At 34.2% G+C, this 24,598-nt stretch overlaps 1 protein-coding gene across 1 annotated transcript in view; it reads right to left on the bottom strand.

Annotated features, from left to right (window-relative positions):
• DIAPH3 (diaphanous related formin 3) overlaps positions 1-24,598 on the bottom strand; it is a 491,959-nt gene that overhangs the window by 191,518 nt on the left and 275,843 nt on the right. The window contains exon 21 of the mRNA XM_077973974.1: positions 14,069-14,308. Within this exon, the coding sequence (XP_077830100.1) occupies positions 14,069-14,308 (240 nt within the window). The remainder of the gene's footprint in view (positions 1-14,068; positions 14,309-24,598) is intronic.

A 24,598-nucleotide genomic window follows, 5' to 3' on the forward strand; every position in this document is an offset into this window, starting at 1 on the left:
TAGCAACTACTAGTTTAATAAATGTTAAGTACTCAAGTCAAACACAGATTTGAGTTATTCAGAGACAATTATAAAGCTAAACACTGATTTAGGTGGAGGGTGCTACCATGGGTTGTCTTGTTGAATACATCAACTGAGTAGCAAGCAGCATACTGGGAACAGTCTAATATTAAAAAGTACACTCACTGAATAGTAAAGCGTAGCACATTACTCCTATCATTTCAAAATGGGTATTTAACAATTGAAAGACACCATTCAAACTTTCAAGTAAATAAATTTGAAACTAAGCCTAATAAATAAGAGGTTCAGAAAAGAAGCACGTTGTTGATAATGCATGGTATCTCATTTAGAAATTACTATGCAACTCTAAACTCCAGGGCAGAGATTTTTCATTCATGTTCTAACATTCTCTAGAAAAATTTCACAATGCTGCCAAGACACTCTTCCTGCCTCAACTACTCTATTCTCTCCTTCCCCTCCCTCTAATCATTTTTCAAAAAGTCTTCCAAAAGCATGAAAGCATAAAATATATTAGGTCCTTATCCATTTGCTCAATATTTTTTTGTTTCATTAATGAACATTACCAACTAAAAAGGCACATTCTACTTCTACTCCTATCATATTCATTCATATCATAATCAGTTTCTGAGTTAGAACAATTAAATCTTGGAAGACAGTGTTAATTTTGTTGAAGATGAGTAACAACTTAAGTACACTTTGCAATGCTAAATCTTGGAAAGAAAATAAAATATTGGCTTTAAAAATATGTTCAGGTTAAAAGTATGCTTTATTTAAACTTTAACAGTCAGTGCTTGACAGGATTTCTATTGTATTATTGTCAAGAGATTTATCTTACTGATGAGTAATCATCACTGTTAAATAGAATTTCCTATTTATGTATTGTTTCTTTAAGGTACATTTAATGTGGCATAAATGTCAAATAAACAAAAGATGGATGGAGTTTCTCCAACCACTCTGTTCATTCCAGACAAAATAATGTTAAAAGTGGATCCTGTAATAAATCATGGCCTAGTTGTCAGTCTGAAGTAAAACTCCCTTGTAGTTACAGTGTAAGGTTTGGGGATATTTTTGAGGTATTCAGCACAAATTTGGATGACATTTAAAGAATATTCCATTATCTTAGTTACATAGAAATAATTTAAATTTAAACCCTAAAATAAAAACTCAGCATCTTGATGATCTTCAGAAGTCAAGGAACTAGAATCCCTTCCTGTTTGAAATAATGAAACTTACATCCTAAGAATATTATCACATTAATAACTCTATTCCGCATCATTATGTTCCTATAATCTAGGTATGTATCAAAGCAGCATTGAATATTTAGATGTTTAGATGCTGTGGACATTAGTGACCACCAGAAACATGACAAAGTTCTGAAAAATCTTGTCATGGCACCATTAACAGTTTAGAAGAATGCAATCTTTGAATAATATTAATGCTGAGGATGACAGTAGCAATTCTTGTTTGGTACTTACTATGAGACAGACACTAGTCAAATAATATAACACATGTTAACTGCTTAAAACATACAACCCCCAACTAGCATTATATCCATTATTTAAAAAGGAAAAAGGAAATTTAGAGAGATCATATAGCTTACGCTGGATCACATGGAGCCAACGATTGGAACGCATGTCTGTGTGAATACAAAGCTCTTATCCACTATAAAATATAATTTCTTTATAGAAGTCTTTAGCCTAGCTTATTATTAACAAAAGAAAGCAAATTCTCAAAAAATAGTAGTAAAACAACAAAAGAGCACTAATGCAATTAAAAATATTAGCACCCTTTAACCTGCTAATTCTAGCATGGAAAGCATCTAAAAACAGACACCACGCTCCCTTGAGGTCATTTCTAGCTCTAAGAGCACAAAATTCTACTGTTTTATCTATAAAATAAATGAAATGCCATCTGAATCATATCAATCAAATAGCAACTCTTTATATATTTCTAATGGATAACTGCTGACAAAATATAATATCACATGATTGAAGAAAAAGGTATCTATAAAGTTTAACCTTCAATGGATTTATACAACTATATTTTAATAGCATCATATCCCATTTCAAATCTTTTGCAGAATAAAGTGGATTGCGTATGCATAAAATAGCATAAAGGTATCCATGTGAAAATGAATGTATGAAGACACACTGACAAAGACTATATCACAGTTGCTCAGATAGAAAGCTCAAAAAGTCAATATGGTAGTACAAATTCACTAACAAAACCAACCACCATTATAGAATGGATATTGTTTTCTGGTATGTGTGTGTGCTTGTGTGCTTGCCTGGTATTTTGTGTGTGTGTGTGTATTTGAGATGGGCTCTTGCTTTATTAAATAATCATTGCGCTAATGAAATTTTTCAAAACAAAACAGTATCATTCCAAGACAAATGGCAATGAAAATCTTGAAATAAATAAAACAAGATGGTTGAGGCAGGAGAATTGCATGAGCCTAGGAGTTCAAGACTGCAGTGAGCTATATAAATTCACCACTGTACCCCAGCATAGGTGACAGAGTGAGACCTGGCTCTTAAAACAAACAACAAAACAAAACAAGCCCGAGGTGCTTATGCCACTGCCATAACCATAACCGTTAATACTAAAATACAACTTTCTTAATAATTTTAAAGATAGAAACTAATTGATATTAGGTAAATTAGATATTAAGGCATACAAATATTAAATTACTTATGGCACTCATATATAAAAACAATTTATATTAATTTTCATTTTAAAATGATGAGAATTAAAACATTAAGTGACCAAGAAAGTGCTTTAAATAATGTGGACTTCCATAATTATAATATGCTACCATATCCCCACACACTTTCTCTGAATTATATTTTTAACACATTTCTCTTGAATTACAGTGAGTGTAGAAACTTCTATATAAAAAGCATTTTTGTTTTTTAGTAAAAGTTTAGCATATTACATTGTCTATTATATTGCACTGTTCTGTTCATACGGCCCCCTTTTTCCCGCAAAAGTTATAAAACAGCTCAATGTTCTTTATAAAAAAGGACTATTTTCAGTTCTTTTAGTACTGAGAGATCAGAAAACACACATTCATAACAGGCAAATGGGAAAAACTACTAGAATAAACAATCTGCAAGGGAACAAATATGATTAGAATACAAATATATTTTTAAAACGCTAAACTCAGATGATCAAAGACATAAAAATATACAAGATACTGCTTCGCCAACTATATCAGCACTCTCTACCCTAACAAAAACACTCTCACCAAGAACAACGAATCATGGCAGGGTTGCAGTGAGACCGGCACTTTCATAGTGCCAGTCTATGAAAGCCACTGCAGGCATGTGCAAATCAGTAAAACCTCCAGGCAAATAATTTAGTAACATATGTCAAAAATTTTAAAGATATTCTTGTTTGGAGTAGTTTCAGAAAATTCACTGGAGTCCAATACTGTCCAGCCAAAGCTATATAACTAAACTGCTATTTTAGAGCACGGATTTCTTAATCTAATAAGAATTTCTCATGGGAACAATTAACAAAAATTGGAGAAAGTGCTTAGAAAGTGAACATGTTTAGATTGTTTATACAACTGGACCAAATACATTAATTTTAAATTAACGCTTTTTTAACCCTTAAAATTTTATTAATAATTAACAGACTTTATATTTTAGAGCAATTTTAGCTTTACAGGAAAAACGAACAGAAAACAGAGTTCCTATATATCCTTCCCTATGCGAACACACAAATTATCCTGTGGTAAATATTTTACATTTGTGTGGTACATTCGTGACAAGTAATGTATCAGTATTGACACGTTATTGTTAACCAGTTTCCACATTAAGGTTCGCTCTTTGTGTTCTGCAGTTCTATGTGTTTTGATAAACTCAGTGTTATTCATCCATCACTACAGTGTTATACAGAATAGCTTTACCACCCTAAAAAATTCTGTGTCTCACCTATTCATTCTTTCCTTCTTCCCTCTCCCCAGAACCCCTGGCAACTACTGATGTTTTACTGTCTCTAGACTTTTGTCACTTACAGAACATCACATAGTTGGAATCATACAGTACATAGCCCTTCCAGTCTGGTTTCTTTCACTTAGCAATAGGAATTTAATGTTCTTCCACGTCTTTCCTTGGCTTAAGGAGATCATTTATTTTTAATATTGAATAATATTCCAAATGAATATACCATAGTTTATCCATTCACCTACTGAAGGACATGTTGCTTGCTTCCAAGTTCAGGCAATTACGAATAAAATGGCTGTAAACATTTGTATGCAGGTTTTTGTGTGTTGTTTTCAATTCATTTGGGTAAATATCCGGGAGTGTGATTACTGGATGGTTTGTTCTACATATAGCTTTGTAACTGCCAGTTATCTAAAGTTGATGTGCCATATTTTGCTTTCCCACTAGCAATGAATGAAGGTTGTACTATATACTAACCAGCACTTGGTGCTGTCAGCGTTTAGTATTTTAGCAATGCCAGTACATATGCAGTGGCGTCTCATTGTTTTAGTTTGCAATTCTTTAATGACATATGCTGCTGACTATTATAGGGTCAGAAAAATTACAGCTCCATCCTCTTAGGGTCCTTGCTGGTCTGACAATTTAATTTGACGTGAGATAGATTAACAGGAGAAACGTGTAATGCAAGTTTTCCGTAGCACAAAGGCCATCAAAGGAATGAAGATTGAAAGAAATAGAGTCAGTTACCCATATACTGGGTTGAGCAAAGAATAGTTGTTAAGAAGCAACTACATTAGGTGGGAAATTATTTTTAACAAGGCCTCTACAAAATTCTCTTTGTTGAGACTTTTTATTGTTGAAGATTAAAGATACTGCATCTTTCTGGTATAGGAAGGCCATCTTTTGCATCAAAATTTTATCTTCTGCTTTTAAGAAATAGCAAGGAGGTCAAAGTGATCTTTCTATACCTACTATTTTTCAAGTATCTTTAAATTAAATAGTCAATATACCAGAATAGCAGATTTTAATCCCTTCAATATTTACTTAACACCTATACGTTTTGATGGGTATCTGTTCACATCTTTTGATCATTTCTTTAAACTGGTTTATTTTCTTAGTTTTAAGAGTTTTTGTACATTTTAGATAAAAGTCTTTTATCAGATATGTGTTCTGGAAAAATTTTCTTACAGCCTGTTGTCTTTTCATTGTCTTAACTGTTTGCCACAGTTTTAAATTTTAATAAAGTTCAATTTATCAATTTTTTTCTTTCATAGATCATGCTTTTAGTGTTATATCTAAAACATCATAATCAAAACAAAGGTCACATAGATTTTCTCTTATCTTCTATAAAATGTATTGTCTTACATTTTATATTTAGGTCTATGATAAATTTTTAGTTAATTTTTGTGAAAGATATTAGGTCTGCTAACTTTTTTTTTTTTTAATGTAGATGTTCTAGCACCTTTTCTTTAAAAGAAAGACTATTCTTTCACTATTGAATTACCTTTGTTCCTTTGTCAAATATCAACCAACTATATTTATATGAATCTATTTCTGAGGACTATATTCTGGTCCATTATTTAAATTTTTTTTTTTTTTTCCTGTGGCTAATACCACAATCTTTTCCTTACTGCAGTTTTATACTAAGTCTGGAAGTCAGAGTGTCAGATTTCCAACTTAGTTCTTCTTCTTCAGTATTGTGTTAGCTATTCTGGATCTTTTGCCTCCCCATACAAACTTTGAAATCATTTTGTTAATATCCATAAAACAACTTGCTGGAACTCTCACTGGGGCTCTATTGAACCTATAGATCACGTTGGGAAGAAATGACACCTTAGCCATACTGAGACATGCTTTCTATGAACATGAAATATCTATTACTTTATTAGATCTTCTTTGATTTCTTTCAAAGTTTTGTAGTTTTCCTCATACAGATCTTATATGTATTTTGTTAGATTAATACCTATGTTTTAAATTTCCAATTCCAATTGTTCATTGCTGGTATACAGGAAACCAATGGCTTTTTAAAATAGGGGACCTCATAATTTAAAACTTTGATATCATTGCTTAACAGTTCCAGGAGGTTTATTTTTTGTCAATTTGGTGGCGGGGTGGAGAAGGGGGTTCTACATAGGCAATCATTTCATCTGTGAAGAAAGAGTTGTGTTTATTCTACCCCAATTTTTATAGCTTTTATTTTTCTTGTCTTATTGTATTAGCTAGGACTTCCAACACAATGTTCAAGAGGAGTAGTGAGAGAAGATACACCTGCATTGTTTCCAATTTTAGGGAAAAAACATCTAGTTTCTTACTATTAAGTATGATGCTAGCGGTCGGTTTTATGTAGATGTTCTTTATCACAACTTGAGGAAGTTCCCCTCCATCCCTAATTTGGTGAGAATTTTTCTCATTAATGAATGTTGGATTTTGTCAAATGCATTTTCTGCATCTGTTGGTGAGTTTTCTTCTTTAGTTCATTGATGGTGATAGATTACATTAACGGATTTTCAAATGTCGCACCCAGCTTGGATGCAAATAATTAAAAAGTGTTCCCTCTGCTTCTATTTACTTGAACAGATTTAGAGAATTGAAATTATTTCTTCCTTACATGTTTGATAGAATTTACTGGTGAAACCATCTGAGTCTTGTTCTTTCTGTTGTTGAAGGTTATTCATTATTGATTCAAGTACTTTAATAGATTCAGATTATCCATTTCCTCTGGTGTGACTTTTGGTAGATGGCGTCTATCAAGGTCCATTTCATCTAGGTTATCACATTTGTAGGCTCGGTCGTGTTAATAATATTCTTCCGCTATCTTTTTAACATCCATAGGATCAGTAATGATAGTCTCTCTTTCATTTTTGATATGGGTAATTTGTATCTACTTTTTCTCTTGGTTAGCTTGGCTATTGATCTTTTTAAAGACTCAATCAGATATTGGTGGGTTTGACTTTATTAATTTTCTGTATCAATTTCATTGATATCTGCTCTAGTATATATTAGTGCTTTGTCTTACCTTCTTCAGAGTCCATTTGCTCTTCTTTTTCTTGTTTCCTAAGGTTAAAAATTATTATTTTTAGATCTTTCTTATTTTCTAATGTATGCACTTGATGCTATAAATTTCCCTGTAAGCATTGCTTTCATTGTATCCAACAAAATTTTATAAGTTGTATTTTCATTTTCATGTTTCATATAAGCAGATCAAACAGAATGATTTTAAATGAGATGTTTTTGTTTTTTTAAATATAAATACAGAAACTTGTGAACTTTACTTAACAAAACACATGCCTGATATATCTCAAGTGATATTTTTCAGTTTCTTCTGGTGGTGGTGGATTATGTACCTCCCAATGCTGGAACCACAGTTCAAAGCCAGCTATGACACATTTCATCATCATCCTCTCCCCATCCCCCAAGAACAAATGTTCATAGGTACCAATGGCTAAGTATTACTATGTGGATAATAATGTTGCATGTTTTGTCTCTGATTCCAAAAATGTAGAAACAATGCAGACCCTTGATAAAGGAGAGGTAAGACACTTGTTAGAGTATCAGGAATGGAGTGTCTTGTTTCCGTTTTTTATTTTTCACTTATAAAATATATAAAAGAGAAATCTGAATTAAACAGGGATGGTAATATTCACTTTAGGTGCTATCTCTGAGGAGGCAGTTGTCTATAAGCATGATGCTGAGGAGGATTTGGAGGCTGGGTGTTTGGGGGAAAGCGTAGTGTGATAGAGAAGCTATGTTTGCTATGAGAGCAGGAAGATGAAGGCCCACAAGTAGCCTATTTGCTGAGGAAAGTCACTCTGTCTTTTATAATTCTATTAAAAGAATCATTCTCATTTACAACATTTAATAGCAATTGAAAAACAAAGGTGACGTGAAAAGAATTTACCAAAATGCTATTTAGAAAAGCCAATTAAATATTTCTTAGAAAATGTCATAGATTAAATGTGTTAATGAATGAGTCAAAGGGGGTTGAGCATTCTAAATAGTTTCACATTGCTTTGGAAATCAGTATTTCTGTGATTTAATTGGCTGCATGTAAAATAAGAATGGCATTTGTTATTTGCAAGTCTTTGGCCCATACTGCTTTACTTTAAAAAGTTGCCAAAATTTACTGGTCTAATTTTGCCAATCTAATAAAGAATAAAAATCCTTCCCAAAATAACCTGAATGCAAATGGAACAATGGATTTGCTTGGCAGAGATCTTTCTTAAAAATAAATTCATAGAGTAAAGGAAAAAGTGATACATAGGGATCAAAATTTCACAAAAACGACTCACAGTATTAACTTGTGTGAGTGTGACAGGTATGCAAAATACAAACTGCCTGAAATAGGCAAAGGTATCCTGTCTCACGCTTTTATAGTCACTGAAACTCTTCTTGTACAAGGTAGAGACTTGCAAAATGACTCGAGAAACAGCCCTTCAACTTATTTCAGTTCCACTACATGCCTGAAATTCACACTCCTTTTCAAAGTTTTCATTTTCAGAGTAATGTTTAGCTTGGCATGAGAGGAAAGCAGCAATTTTTGAAAACATTTTCACTACTCATTCTTTTTTTTTTTTTTTTTGAGACAGAGTCTCACTCTTTTTACCCAGGCTGGAGTGCAGTGGCACCATCTCGACTTGCTGCAACCTCTGCCTCCTGGGTTCAAGTGATTCTCCTGCCTCAGTCTCCTGAATAGAGTAGCTGGGATTACAGGCGCCCGTCACTACGCCCGGATAATTTTTGTAGTTTAGTAGAGACAGGGTTTCTCCACGTTGGCCAGGCTGGTCTCGAACTCCTGACCTCAGGTGACAGGCCCGCCTTAGCCTCGCAAAATGCTGGGATTACAGGTGTGAGCCATGGCGCCGGGCCTCACCACTCATTCTTAAGTGAAGAAGTCAAGTTGTTTCTTTTTTGTTTTGGCTTTGGTGTTAGTTAATTTTCATTTTTTCATGTTTGCTTTTGGTTCCAGACCACCAGTCAGGGATTTTCCATTCTGGGATATGAAAGCAGGGCAGAAGACCAAGTGATTCACACTTCAAGTTGAGTATTAAACTCACCTAGGAAGTGGTTTTAAAAATGCCACCAGTCAGGATCCACAACCATTCTTTTTCTAAGTTAATTGAACTGTGTGGGGACTGCGGCATCAGTATTTCTTAAAGGGTACTCCAGGTTGCTAATCAATGTCATCCGAAAGAGATTTGTCACAATTTTGGAAAGAGTCTCATTAGGCTTGGTGGAAACATTAAAGAACATGAGAATTCAATGTTTGTTGTTGTTTATGTTGTTTTAATTATCCCCATCACAACTCTGGTGGAGTTATTCTACTTTTTCCACTTTTTGCTTATAAAAGGAATATCCAGAATCATATAAAAAATTCATGCATTAGAAAAGAGAATTTAGGAAAAAGTAATTTTGTCTGTCACCCCCTCACCGTCTTAGCACCTAATCCTCAACACCCATAGCCCCATTACCATGTATTCTTCGATGACTTCAACTTTGAGATGAACTCATTAGATATTCTACTGCCACAGAAAACAGAAGGCTTCCTACAAAGTGACAGTATGGATAAATTTAAAGTGGGATCAATAGTTACTTGTTTCTGCAATTTTCCCAAAGAATAACAGCATAAATACTAATAAAAATTAGTTATTACATGTGGTAAACTCCTTCAAAATTTGTATCTATTACCCCAATATAGGAAGTCAGTTGATTTAATCACCTGGAACAAAGAGCTGCATCACCTTGTTGTACTGATCAGAATGATCTGTTACTCAGAAATTATACATCTTATTAGACATTAGTAAACATTATTAAAAACATGTTATAGCTATTATATGTGGATTAGTAACATCTGCTTCTTAAATTTACCAGTCAAAATTATCTCATATATTTTAATATGATGTTGAACTTTGATGGTGGGGTCAATTCACTCTTTACCTAAAATCCTTTGAAAAAAACGAACTTGGCCCTATCAACACGTCTCTTGGAGAAATATCTTTGACACTAACCAGATACAAACTTTTCTAGGTCGGCACGTTGGTCAGATAAACATCTACCATCTGCCAATTTAATTTCTAAAGATATGTTTTCCACTTAATCAATAGCAGTCCCCCCACTCTCAAAATTAATATAATCTCAAAATGCCTATTATACATTTTTTTAATCTAAAGTTCAGTACTACATTTGGAGGATTTTTTAATGACAAGCAGTTCTCCATTATTTCTACAAGGTTTATCCTTTTAAAAAGTCAAGCCATCAGAAAACAAGGTACTTATACTATTTTAGCTAAACTAGAAGTAGCATTACTGTGACCGAAACGTACATCTTGTTTCTCATCATGAGGGTTCGCATGAGGTGCCAGGTCCTTAAGAGGCCCAGAATACGTATTTTGGGGGAGAGGGGAAGAGAGGAGGAGAGAGGGAGATGGTTCTAAAAAAAAAGATTCTGATGAAACTTACTCATTTGTTGTTTATAACACTATTCAACATGTTTTCCTTTTGTAAAGATACATATGCAAAATTTCTTATGAAGGTTTAATCAGGGAAAACACTGTTTTTGCTCATGAAGTGAAGTCTTCGCATCACTTTGATCACCAAAAAGTCAAGCACCTATACAGCAACTTTAATTTTTATTTAGATCTTAATCATAAATTCAGTTATATTTACCTTATATGTCATATTTTACTTTTTTGTCATATGCCACATCAAATCTTTGGGATATAAGAAAGTAAATCTTTTTCTCTCTGAATCCAGAGATATTATAGTTACTCATTGCCATCCTGACTACAAATGTCTACAAAGCTACGATACAGCTCCCCAAACTAAAGTATAATGGGCATGAAACTCAAGTATTCATGCTCTTATTTCTAAACAATGCAAAGTTAATTTAATATGAATTTTCATGAATTTTTCATACTTGAGTTAAATTTGTAAAGGGCATTTAAAAGTAAGGATTTGGGATATAAAATGTTAAATGTCATATAATTATCCAGCATGTTTTAACAGATTAAAATACTTCCCTGTCTTTCTACTGTCAAATATATATGGAATTCCTTGTGTAGGAGCTTATCATCAAACCAAATGCTTTATACTCAGTGTGAAAATTCAATCACAATTGTCAAAGATCAAGCTGCTACTTCTGATAACAAATATGATGAGATATCATCTTGTTCAATATATGCTTTCAACTTGACATGTAGGCTAATAAAAAAACATGAAGGTGTAGTATTTATTTTGTTTCTTCCACAACAGAAGGCTCCTAAGAGGGATGATCAAAATACTTAGTATCATTGCATGAAAATAAAGTCAACTCTTTATCTGCAGACAGATTAACTGGTTTGCCAACTAACTGTAGTAAAATAATAACAGCTACGGTACATTTGTAAAAGATTTTAAAATTACTATGCATCAGTGATTGTATCTCAATGAGAGGATGTCTATTTATTTTCAACTACAAAATAAACATAAGACACTACTTTTTGTCTTATGGCAATAAATTTCATTCATTCAAGCTATTTATTGAGTACTTACTATATACCAACCACTGTAGTAGGCTATCTTACCTCAGTAATCAGACCTAGTCTCCTGTCAACAGCTTTCCTTAGAAGAAGGCATAAGGACATGAGGAAGAGCATGCAGCCAGTTTTTTTGTGAGTCAACTATAGTTCTGAGATGTAAAACTTAAAGAGGATCACAGACACTTCTGCACGAGGAAACAGACTGTAGTACACGTGTGGCTGTGGACTTAACTTTCCCCTATCTTGCCCCCCACCCTGTTTTTCTTACTTTGCCTTCCTTTTCAGGGAAAGCCTGAATCTGCCATTCTTGCTTGCCTCCTTCTCCTTCAGCTTCCAAGTTCATAACCAGCACACCCTGACAATTCCTCATATGTCCCTGAATTTGTATACTTCCCTATATCCCCACTACATTCTACCTCAAACCCCTCTGCCGTTACCTTAGCTTGGAACTCCATCATCTCAAAGCACAATGATAGTTAACTTAGTGGACACTCAAACCTTTGCCAAATAATTAAAAAAGGAAGCTTCAATTATATGCCCTTTAAGATACTGAGGTAAACAAGAGTAGAATGACAACAAAAAACCCCTGATCTTATTCTCCTTTGAGCAATCACTTCAAACATGCCAGTAGCAATATCTCCCATTAGTTGCCTAAGGTAGACAATTAGGAATTTTCTTTGACCTTTCTCTCTTCTCTGCCATCTCCCATACCATCCTTCCTATTACCTTCTCAGTTTGGTTTCCTCTGTTGCTCTCTTAGGTCTCACACTACATGTCAGTCAAACACCAAATACCTCCTCACTGTAACCCTCTAACCCAGCGCTGTCCAATAGAACTTTATGCAATGATGGTAATGTGCCATATATATGCTGCCAATGGGTATGGACACTGAGCACTTGACATGTGGCGAGTGTGACTGAGAAACTATGTTTTTAATTTTATTTACATTTCAACTAATTTGAATTTAAGTAGCCATATATGTTTAATGGCAACAGTACTAAACAGTGCAGCTTAATCTTTTTCTATACTGCTGATAGACATATCTTGCTACAAAACATATGATCATATTACTTGCCTTACAGAATGTGTCTCCATAAAATCCCCATCATTAGGCAGGATATTCAAAGCTCTTTACAATCTAGACCAACTTCCACCTCAGTCTCATTAGCCCCACTCCTTTCCCATCTAGTTTGCACACGTAGTAGGCCACTCACTGTACTCACACATGCCGTGCTATAACCCTTATAGAAGCTGCTGACTCTTGCTTAAATGCCTTTTCCTCTCACAGAACATCTGCTCATCCTTCAAGATCCAGTTTAAATTCCCATTTCTCTCTGAATACCTAACTACCCTCTCATGGCTGAGCTAGGCTCTCTGTCTAAACTCTGCTGCCATACTTTTTATATATGGCTTCATTAAAGCATTTAATCATAATTAATGGTTTACATGTGGAAAATATCAGTATCATGTATGCCAGGTAAATATTAATCACATACATTAAAGAAAGAATCTGGCAAAGCATCTGGCACAGGACTTCACTCTGAGTAAGCCCAAGATAGATGTGCCAGGTCTTCAGGATGTGTTTTAGGAATTGTATCGCCCATGCTAGCGATCTTCACCAAATATAGCTGCCTAAGAAAACAGAGAGGAAAATAAAAGAATGGAGATGGGGCAAGGGCAACACTCACAAGGCATTGACAGAAATGAGAGGCTTAGGCCAGGGAAATTGTACAAGAAATTTCATGCAGTAAACCTATAGGTAAAGCTGAACTTGTTTTTCACCTTCCCTACCTAACTGGCAATAGCAATAATCAAATTCCTTAATCAGGGAGTGTAGTTGTTACGAGGTCAAGACAAGAAAACGGTTTTCTTGTGATGTGTATCTAAGAAGAATTTGTTGCAAGCAGATCAATAAAGCCCTATTACTATGGCCCACTCCTCAGGAAAGAGCTCTGTTTTATAAAACATTGAATATATTTGCTGTAAGGAAATTCAACCTATGAAAAACACAGAAGGAAAAAAAGGCTCTAAACTTACTCTATTTTCATGTCCTCTACAATTATATTTAGATAGAAACACTTCAGAATCAATGATATCTGAGTTGCATGTATTCCAAAATAATAATTTCCCCTTTATATAAAGGGGTCTCATTTTTCTCTCCTTTTAGTCTGCTTTTGAAAGCAATGCAGAGAAATATTTAAATAGTTAAAAGGTAAAAATGTTAATGGCAATCCTAAGCAATATTCAATATATATACAGGTATCTGAACTGAGTAAGTATGAGTCAGTATTAATAATATTTTGATGTTCCATTTCATTGGTTTGAGAAAGCATAGGTTTACGATATAATTTTGTTATTAAATAAAATCCTTGAGTTGGATTTACAGATTGAAGAAAATTAGTATTTGGATTTAGTTCAGAGGTTGAGTAAATTAGCTCAGTTCACTCTGGGTTTGAGTTCATGGTTCAGTTCAAGTTCTTGATAATGAGCACATCAAAATAAAAAATATTTAAATAATGTAATCAGGGCTGACATTTAAGAGCAAGTGTTCAGGCAAATATGTGTTTTTAAAAAACAAACTCACTTTACAGAGAGAGCTAAGGTTAAATCCGAAGGTTTGAGCATTCCGGGAGCCAGCATTCATGTAGTTTCCCATTAGCAATACAAGTTCCAGCAACTTGCTAAAGCTTTTGCTCTTCTTTATCTCTTCGCAGGCAGTACTGACAGCCATGATGTCAGGTTTGATGTTGTTCACCTGCTCTTCAAACTGAAGCTTAAAGAGAATAGCACTGAGCCGTGGCCGTAGTCTCTTCACATTGCTCATCTGATTGAAAAGAAAACAGCAGATTTCCTTTAAAATGCATGGTATACTTTAGTACTGTACGACTGCAAGTAATCTGGGATGATTTATTGGTATGACAGTACCGAAGAAGCAATATGTCTCCCAAAACTGATAGCAGGAAGAGAGAAAAGCCCTGCTTGTTTTTGTAAGGAATCCAGAGTCATCCCTCAAAACCCAAATTAACAATTTGGATGCTCAATGAAAAGAAAGCTTTAATTAAATGATAATGTTTAATTAAGCAATAAAGTAAGCATTTTTTAAACTAAATTCTAAAAAGGTAACAGGATACATAGGCCACAAATTACAAGGCATTCATGTCATTATTTTGAATAATTTTTGTTCAATACTGCAATATACTGGGTCATGTTTAAAACATATTCAGAAAAGTCTAAAGAGGGTTTGTTTTCTTCAAATAGCAACTGCTGTCCTCAGAAACCCTGCTGACTAACAGTATGTGTTAGATAGAGGGAGAGTAAATAGGTCCCAATTTGTACTAAATTGACTTTCTTCAGAAACACAGGAAAGTAGAATGACTCCTGACACATACTAAATTAGCAGAATCAGAGTTAGGAAACATGGGAGTAGCAGAACCGCAGAAGCAGTGCAAACCCACAAATCTATCACATGCCAAGTTAACCCTGTCTGGGACTCTGGGTTTCTCTATTGGGAATGTGGGGGACTGGAGATGTCTAAAAGAACAAAGGGGCAAGTTCCTGCCTTTATCCTTACTCCTGTGTTATATCAACACACATGCAAGAAATAATCAATTAGGTGTAGGCTGAAGATATACCACATATTAAGCTAGATACGAATTCCTTGACCAAACGTATTAGGGATTCAGGACTTAAAATGCACTGAAGGGGCAGTAACAGTAAAATTGTTGAACTTCGACTATTGTAAATATCAAAAGCAGGTTAAGGCAAGGTCAGAAAAAAAGCAGAGACAGGTTAAAATAGGGACTGTTTCTCTTAGTCACAGACTGTAAAGGAAAGGCTAAAAAACAATGCTATATGAAGCCTGTAGGGTGCCAAATATAATGAAAATCATGATTGTTTGGGACACAGAAAGCTATCAGTTCATAATATAATAATGACCGTTACTTAAAGTATACTAGACAAAGGCTTATTAGACTCCAGTATTTTATAGACACTGCCTTAATGACTTAACATAACTCAGCTTACTCACCTGACAAAAATTGAGCAATTAGTTCTTTGTACACAACTCTGAGAGAGTATTTTCATATAGACCAAAGCCTTATAGTGAATGAAGAGTTCCATTTTCAAATAATATAAATATCTAATTTATACTTAGCTTTCTCCCCAGCCCCTTGCCAAATTAAATGGTTATGTGTATACAATCAAGATTCTAAGAGCTCAATTAATGTAGTTATTAATAAGAAGTCTACTTTACAAGGCACTTTAAGGAATGTCTTCATAATCCACTGTCTAGGAAAAAGAAAGAATGTAAGCTCAATAAGGACCAAAAAAAAAAAAAAAAGAAGAAACATCATTAAAAGTTTATAGAGTAAGTGTAAGCGATATAAAAGTTATAAAGAGACAAAGAGATGCACTATTAGAATATTGATTCTTACTGGGCATGAATTGTTCTTTTAAAGCAGTGATCACTTATCACAAAGACTTTTGTCTTAAAATATATGTCTCCAGATGGGTTCACTTGCCTGGATTTTTTTCATCCTTAACCGTTGCAAAAGGAAGATGTTCATATGACATTGGTAACATGAGTAATGCTCCGTTACACGTAATATGTCCTTTAGAGCAGTCAGACGTACAAAAGAGCACTCACGTGTAGCACCTGTAGTTATGGCCATTCTAAAGGTGTCTAACGGGCTCATAGCATCTCTGTTTTCAGTAACTACCATTACTCATGATTATGAAGTCAGATACTTGCAATAAATATGAGAAGAAATTATCCAGTATTCTGTGCAAAACATTTGTATTACAAAATATATTAATTCTAATATATATTAATGTACTACTATTTTCATGCACAGAAGAAAAAAGAGACTGCTTAAATGCCTACATTATACCACCCCAAAATATGTTAAAGCTTTCCTGCTGACAAGCTAACCATATGTAGCCAGCATAAAGTAATTAATTCTCCTAGAAAAATATAACCTAGATTTGTATGAATAATGAGTGTATCTGGCACTAGGGACAGGTACCTTGAAAAGACAGAGTAAGTCTATGATGTAATGCAGAACAAAGTGCTACGAGTTCATGAAAATCCCTGACAAGGCAAAGTCAGGAAAGTAACCTAAAAACAAAGCTTTGAACGACACTTTAAAAAAAATTAGATGTCCTTTTCCTAATGTTCTTTCTTCCAAGTTTAGATAAATCAGTATTTGACTATTATTGAGTAAATGTATTTTAATGAACAAAATTATTGAGTGGGAAAGGAACTTGAAAGGTCACCTGGAGATGGTGCCTGTCTTTAGTTCACTATTTAGCCATATGATGACCCCTAGGCCAAATGGTTGCCCTTTTTATTTAACAACAAAATATCATTTAAGGTTAATGTTCCAAGATCTAAATCTTGGAATCTATGATAATAACAGAAGGGTTATTTTTCTTTTTTTAAGGCAGAGTCTCACTCTGTCGCCCAGGTCGGAGTGCAGTGGCACAATCTCCGCTCAATGCAACCTCTGCCTCCCGGGATCAAGCAATTCTCCTGCCTCGGCCTCTTGAGTGGCTGGGATTACAGCCGTGACCCACCACGCCTGGCTAATTTTTTGTATTTTCAGTAGAGACAAGGTTTCACCATGTTGATCAGGCTGGTCTCTAACTTCTGACCTCAAGTGATCCGCCCACCTAGGTTTCCCAAAGTGCTGGGATTACAAGCATGAGCCACTGCACTCAGTCTTTTCCCTCATTATTTGATCAAACTATTTCTTCAGGTGGAATCAAATAAAAAAGGTTCAGAGGGGGGAAAATATATGCATATGTAAAAACCCTGACCAATGTTTCCCCATCTTCACCACTTCTCATATTCTATCAACATTGGGGATTTGCATTCTGTTTTCCTGCTAAGAAAACTAAACTTCTGACTTGTCTAAGACTAAGTGGAATGCAGAAATGGAGAACTATGATGCTCAAATAATATTCTGAAGGGCAACAGAAAGTCATTTTTAAAAATGAGAAGAAGGAAAGGGTAAAAAATCTATAAACATAAAATGTAAGCTAGTTAATAATTAGAATGTTAGAAGAAATTAGAATTTCATTTTTACAATTATCCTTTAAATCTATTGTTATGAAGTCTTAGCAATACAAATTCACGAAACTCAAATCTATGACAATAGTGAGATGTAATCTGAAGAGCAATCCAAAAAAGTAAAAATACATTGATTTCACTCCTGTTTTTCTTGAAGGCAGGGAGCAGTACTCCTGTAACCTCCCCACCCACAGATGTCACATGTCAGAATGAAGAGATCTTAAAAGCAATGACTGGTAAAAATGAAGAAGCAATATCCAGAACCCTAAGGGTAATTTTATTTCAAAATTTTGTTTGTTGGCAATATATGTTGTTGGAGAGGGAACAACGTAAAAAGACCTTTAGAAAAATCAATGAACCAACAAGTATTGAATGGGCCCCATTCAGTGCTGTGAGGGGCACGGGAGCCATAGTAGCTGCCCCTGCAGCCCTTATCATTGAATTCTTTCTGCCTGTCTTAAGGAGCAGAAAATTGGAAAGGTTCCCAGGAAGACGTAATCTCTCGTAATCTCATTATGGTTATATTTTTCACATATAATTTTAATTTTATCCATTATTCTATAAGGAAAAAGAATCATTTTTACAACAACTTTGTTTAACACCATATCTAGTTTTCTTTACACATTTTCTTTTATAAATACAGGTTGTCTGATGTTTTTTTCCCCCTGTCCTACTATGCAGACTTACACCGCACCCCTCAAAAGGATTTATTTTTTATTCTTTTTTATTCTTCCCTGAAGTCATTATGAAACTAATTGTTCACTTAACTTTCTAATAGTACAATAACCTGCTGACTGGGAATTTACTGGCCTCAGTCTTAATTTATAATACTCTAAAAGCATTAGTTCATATACTTGGTAGATATCACATTATAAGGAATAATAGAAAAGCATTTCAGGAAGGTGAAATGACTCTTTCAAGTCACCTGGCGAGTAGGACCCAGGCCTAGAGCTAACTTGCTGCTAATCAACTGTCCTTAGCACTCAGAGCATCACAATGTGGGAATTAATAACTACAATTTACAAATCATCTGGAACTCAAACTTCCTCTCTTATGTTTTCTTGTAAGAATGAACTTTAATTTCTTCACAGTAGTTATCAAGTAACACACTACAGAAAATGACCCTGCAATGAGCTCTGCCTGCCACCTGTACTACCTCAATATTTCTTACCTTTCTCCTTAGTATACCCAACTACCTCCTATTGTGCTGAATCTTTAATACTTTTTCAGATCTACTTTTGTTGTCCCTCCACATCAGGGATCCCACACCAGTAACTGTTAGGAAACAGGCTGCACAGCAGGAGGTGAGCAGCTGGCCTGAGCAAGCAGGAGCAGGTGAAGCTTCATCTGTATTTATAGCTGCTCCCTATTTCTTGCATTACCACCTGAGCTCGATCTCCTGTGAGATCAGTAGTGACATTAGATTCTCACAGGAGCGAGAACCCTATTGTGAACTGCACACACAAAAGATCTAGGTTGCATGCTCCTTATGAGAATCTAAGGCCTGATGATCTGTCACTGTCTCCCATCACCCCCAGATGGGTCCATTTAGTTGCAGGAAAACAAGCTCAGGGCACCCACTGATTCTACATTATGGAGAGTTGTAAAATTATTTCATTATATAGTATAATATAATAATAGAAATAAAATGCACAATAAATGTAATGTGGTTGAATCATCTCAAAATCATCCCCCTGCCATCTGTGGAAAAAGTGTCTTCCATGAAACCATTTACTGGTGCCAAAACGGTTGGGGACTGCTGCTCCACACTACACTCTCCACTCATACTCTCCTATTAGCTAATTCTTCAGTTCTCTATGGGAGAGGTATAATAAGCAAGAAGAATGTGAAAAAACAAATGCATTTTTATGAAAGACAAGAGAAAGTAGTGTGATCTAATACTTACATCACAGAGAATTAAGACACTAGGGAAATAATTTTTGAACTTGATTTTTCTAATGATATAAAAAATATCTTTCATTGTTAACAGACCAATATGTTCATGATCTCCAGAATTCTCAGAAAAAAACACAAGTTCATTTCACTTGGAGAAAGGCTTAAAAAAAAAAAAAAAAGCTATTCAAGTGACTTATGCTTGAGGTAATACTCAGAATATCAAAAATGTTTTTAAAATAAATGTACTCATGATATTAAAGCTGCTACGCTAAAGTTATTTAAGAAAACTACACAAAAACAAAGTACATATGGTATAATTTTTACATATTTCATAGGAGAAAGGTAAAGCCAAGGCTTGTACAAAAATATTAAAAGGCTAAAATGTATATTCCTCCACTTAGTCAAGAAATAAACAATCGGCTATAGACATCATAGATTGTTGCACCTTTGTTTATAAATCCCTATCAATTCTGGGTCACTAAGGATTTCACAGGAGGGCCAAATGAGTTTTGAAGATTCTCAGGATCATCAACTAGTAAAGCTATGAATGGTAAAGCTAAAGAACAAAGAGACTTCCTATTTAATTTGGCAATCTGAGCACACAGTCTTAACACATAAGTTCCATATCTCTTGAATTAAAAAGCTGGCATAAACCCCAGAATCATATTAGTGTCTTAAATTCATTCATGCCCGCTTCCAGACAATCCCCATCCCATCATAGAAAACCAGTGTTTTTTCAATCACTATAGCTTAGTTTTGCCTGTTCTTGAAATTTATATTAATGAAACTATACGGTAAACAGTTTATATAGCTGGCTTCTTTCACTCAAAAAAAATTGACTTTGAGATTTATACACATGTATAATTCGGTACTTTGCTCCCTTTTATTAACAGATTTCCATGCAAGAACATACCAAAATTTGTGTATCTACTTTCCTGCTGATGGACTTCCCCCTACCCCACCCCAGTTTGGAGCTATGTAGTGGGTTGAGTTGAACAGAGACCCACAAAAGGTATGTCTAAATCCTAACCTCTAAACATATTTGGAAACAGTTTTAGCACACGTAATTAAATTAAGAATCTCAAGATGAAATCATTCTGGATTTAGGGTGAGCCCTAGACTGGAGTGATGCATCTACCCAGAAACGCCAAGGATTGCGCATGGCTTAATGAAGCTAGCAGAGAGGAATGGACCAGATTCTCACTCAGAGCCTCTGGAAGAAAGGAACCCTGCTAACACCTTCATTTATGATTTCTGGACCCCAGAAATGTGAAAGCATAAGTCTCCGTTGTTTTAAGCCACTAAGATCATAGACATTTGTGGGGGCAGCCCTAAGAAACTAACACAGGCTATTATTAATACTTTTGTATGAGTGTTTTCATTTCTATTAAATTAGTAAAAAATATAGTACAAATGGATACCTAACCTAAAACATTGCCAAACTGTTTTTACAAAGTAGATTAAATGATTCTATATTCCCTTCACAAATTTACGTTTTATTCTAGCTATCTTTTTTCTTTTCATGTATAGGTCCATACTCCATTCCTCTAATTATTCAGTGAGGTCTGATGCAGGAGTTGAGATACATTTTGGTCCCTAAGATGTATAGACTTTACAAAATCATTTGATACAAAGAACATCACTGAACATCAAATGATGGTATGTTTGTGGGTCTGTTTCTAACCTTCTAGAAAGCTTATTTCTATATCCTTAAGCAAAACTTTTACCTTGATGCCGTATCAGTAGTTTAGGTCCACCAAGACTGTTCTTCTTTAAAATTGGTTTTCTACATTCTATGTCCTTTGCATGCCATATGAGTTTTAGAAACCATTTGTCAATTTCTATAATAAAACCTGCTGGGATTTTGATTGGGAATGTGTGACATTCCTAGGTCATGTGTGGGAGAAACGATATCTTAACAATACCAACTCTTCCAGTCTATAAGCATAATATGTATCACCATTTCTTTACAACTTCTTTAATTTTTCTCAGCAATATCTTACAGTTTTCAGTGGAAAATCTGCACATATTTAGTGAAATGTATCCCAAGGTATTTTTAGTTTTTTTATGACATTGTCAATAATACTGTTTTAATTCATTGAAATTTTTGCTGTTTCTAGAAAAAAATAACTATTTTTGGTACGTTGACTGTACTCTATGACCTGCTGAATTCACATGGACAATTAGGTCAGCTGACAAAAAGAAAAAGATGGTATACTTTCTTTCTTCTCATATACTCATCTTTTATGTCTTCTTGTTATACAGATTAGTACATTATAATGCTGAAAGGAAGTAATGCAAATAGACACTTTCACCAGGTTCTCTACCATAAAAGACAAGGTATCTAATCATTCACCATTAAGTCGAGTATAACTCCAGGTTTTTCATGGACATCCTTTATCAAAATGAGGAAGTTTGCTTCTATTTCTAGTTTGCTGAGTGTTTTTTCATAAAAAATGACTGAATTCTGTCAAATGCTTCTTATTTTGCACGTATTTAGGTGATTATGATTTTTCTCATAATCACCTGGTTTTTTTAATCTGATAATACGGCTAACTAATTAATTTTGAAATATAAAACCAACCTTGCATTCCTGGGATTAATTCCATGTGGTCATAACACACTCTCCTTACTAAGTTCAGCAATGTTTGATACAGAAATATTTTGTTGACAACTTTTGCATCTATGTTCATATATGATATGAGTTTCTAATTTTGCTGTACTAGATTCCCTTCTTTGATTCCTGATACCAGTAATTTGAGAATTTGGTTCTTTTTCAGTGCTTCATTTTCATTTGGCTCAAAATAATTCTTTCTTTGGCCCACCAGTAATTTTAAATTATGTTATGCAATTTTTAGACTGTGGTAGATGTTCTATTATTGTTGTTGTCTAACTTAATTCTGTTATAGAGAGAAAACATATCTTGCAAGATATCTATATTTTGAAAATTACTGAGGCTTATTTTATATTCCCATATGGTCCACCTTGGTAAACATTTGACATGCGTTTAAAAATAATGTGTATTTTGCAGTTGTTGTAGATAGTGTTCTATAAATATCAGAACAAGTTCGATGATAGAAGTATCTTGATTTTCCAAGTATTTTACTGATTTTTTGGTATACTTTTTCTAGAATTTATTCAAAGACGAGTGTTAAAGTCTCATTATGAGTGAGAATTTGTATATTTTTCCATTTATTTCTGCCAGGTTTTGCTTCATAAATTCTGATGCTCAATTTTTAGGCATACATATTTAAGATGATTATCTCTTCCTGGCAAGTTATTATTTTTGTTATTGTATACTGATACTTTATTTCTTATAATATAGTTTGCCTTGAAAGATACCTTCTTAGAAACACACATACCCATGATACTTTTCATGTGCTTATTTTATTACTATTTGTTTTCCATGTGTCCTTTCTGCTTTTTTCCCCACTGATATGGTTTGAGTGTTTGTGTCCCATTAAACATAAATGTTGAAAACCTACTCACCAGTGTGACAGGATTATGACATGGGGCCTTTGGGGGTGATTGGATCATGAGGGCAGAGTCCTCATGAATAGGATTAGCACCCTCATAAAAGAGGGTAGAGAGAGCTGCCTTGTCCCTCCACCATCTGAGAACACAGATAGAAGGCAATATATATGAATCAGAAATCAGTGGTCCCTCACCAAACATGGAGTCTACCAGCACCCTGATCATGGAAGTCCTGGCTTCCAGAACTGTGAGAAATAAATTTCAGTTGTTTATAATCCATTCAGTTTATAGTATTTTGTTACAGCAGCTAAAATAGACCAAGACAACCTCTTTTATCCCTTTTCTGCTTTGTGTTAGTCAAGCAATTTTTAGTATTCTATTTCGTCTACTGGCTTAACTATACCTCTTTTTATATTTTCTCTGGTTTGTCTAGGATTAATATATCTTAATGTATCAATCTAATTAGAATTACTATTAAGTCAGAATTGTACCTCTTCATATTTCTCATTTTCTACCTTACCCTTCCAGATTTCATATTTCACCCTTTCTGCACAATTCTATTTGTTCTATACCATCGTTTGTGCAATTATATCATATATTTTACACTATGTACATTATAAACCCTGTTTGCAGTATATTTTTTATTACAAATTTTCTTTCAAAAAAATCATAAGAAAAAAGGTTTCATTTACTATTTTCAGGTACTCTTCATTACTTTTTGTAGATCTGAGTTTCCATCTGGCATATTTCCCTGTTACCTGAAGGACAACCTTTAGCATTGTAGGGTAAGTATGACTGTCACAAACTCTTTCAGATTTTATAATACTGAAAATGTCTTCAAGTCACCTTCTGTTTTTTAAAGATATCCATAAAGATAGAGAAGTCCGAGTTTACAGGATATTTTTTAACACCTTTCTGTTGAGCTTCTTGCATTTTAAACACTCTTCTGTTACTTCTGCTGTCTATCACTTCTGTGAAGCCAGCAAAATATTTTATCTTTGTTTTCCTACATGTACTGTGCCTTTTATCTTTTTCCTCCCCTCAAGATACTTTTATCACTTTCTTTTTCTTTGGTTTTCAGCAATTTTACTAGGCTATGCTATGATATCTTTTTTCTCTTTATATTAATCCTGGTTGGGATCTGCTGAGCCTCTTAAACCCTGTTTATGTTTTTCACTGAATGAGACTTTTTTGGCCATTATTTCTTCAAATATTTTGTCAGCCACAATCTCACTCTTTTCTCCTTTGGGGACTCCAATTACAGGTATTCTAGACTGAATGATATCTACCCAATAATACCTGTTATTTATTATTTTATTCAGTCTTCCTTCCTACATAACTAAGAGAAACTAATCACTACAAAACTGCCTTCAAATTTCACTGACTTCTCTGCCTTCTCCAATATACTATTAAACCCACACACTAAAACTTTTAATTTAGTTATTGAGTTTTTCAAGAATTTCTACATAGCAATTTTTCTGAAAGTTTTCATTTCCCTGCAAATATTCCTAATTATGACCATGTTTTTCTTTAATTCTTTGAAGATCATTTGCTTTAGTTCTTTGAACATATTTATAGTATCCATATTTTGTCTTTGCAAGTGAAATCCAAAACCTGGGCCATTTTGGACTTTTCTTTTTTCTTGACAATACATCCCATTTTATTATTCTTTAA

The sequence above is a fragment of the Macaca mulatta genome, chromosome 17 (genome assembly GCF_049350105.2).
Source record: "Macaca mulatta isolate MMU2019108-1 chromosome 17, T2T-MMU8v2.0, whole genome shotgun sequence".
NCBI classification, from domain to species: domain Eukaryota; kingdom Metazoa; phylum Chordata; class Mammalia; order Primates; family Cercopithecidae; genus Macaca; species Macaca mulatta.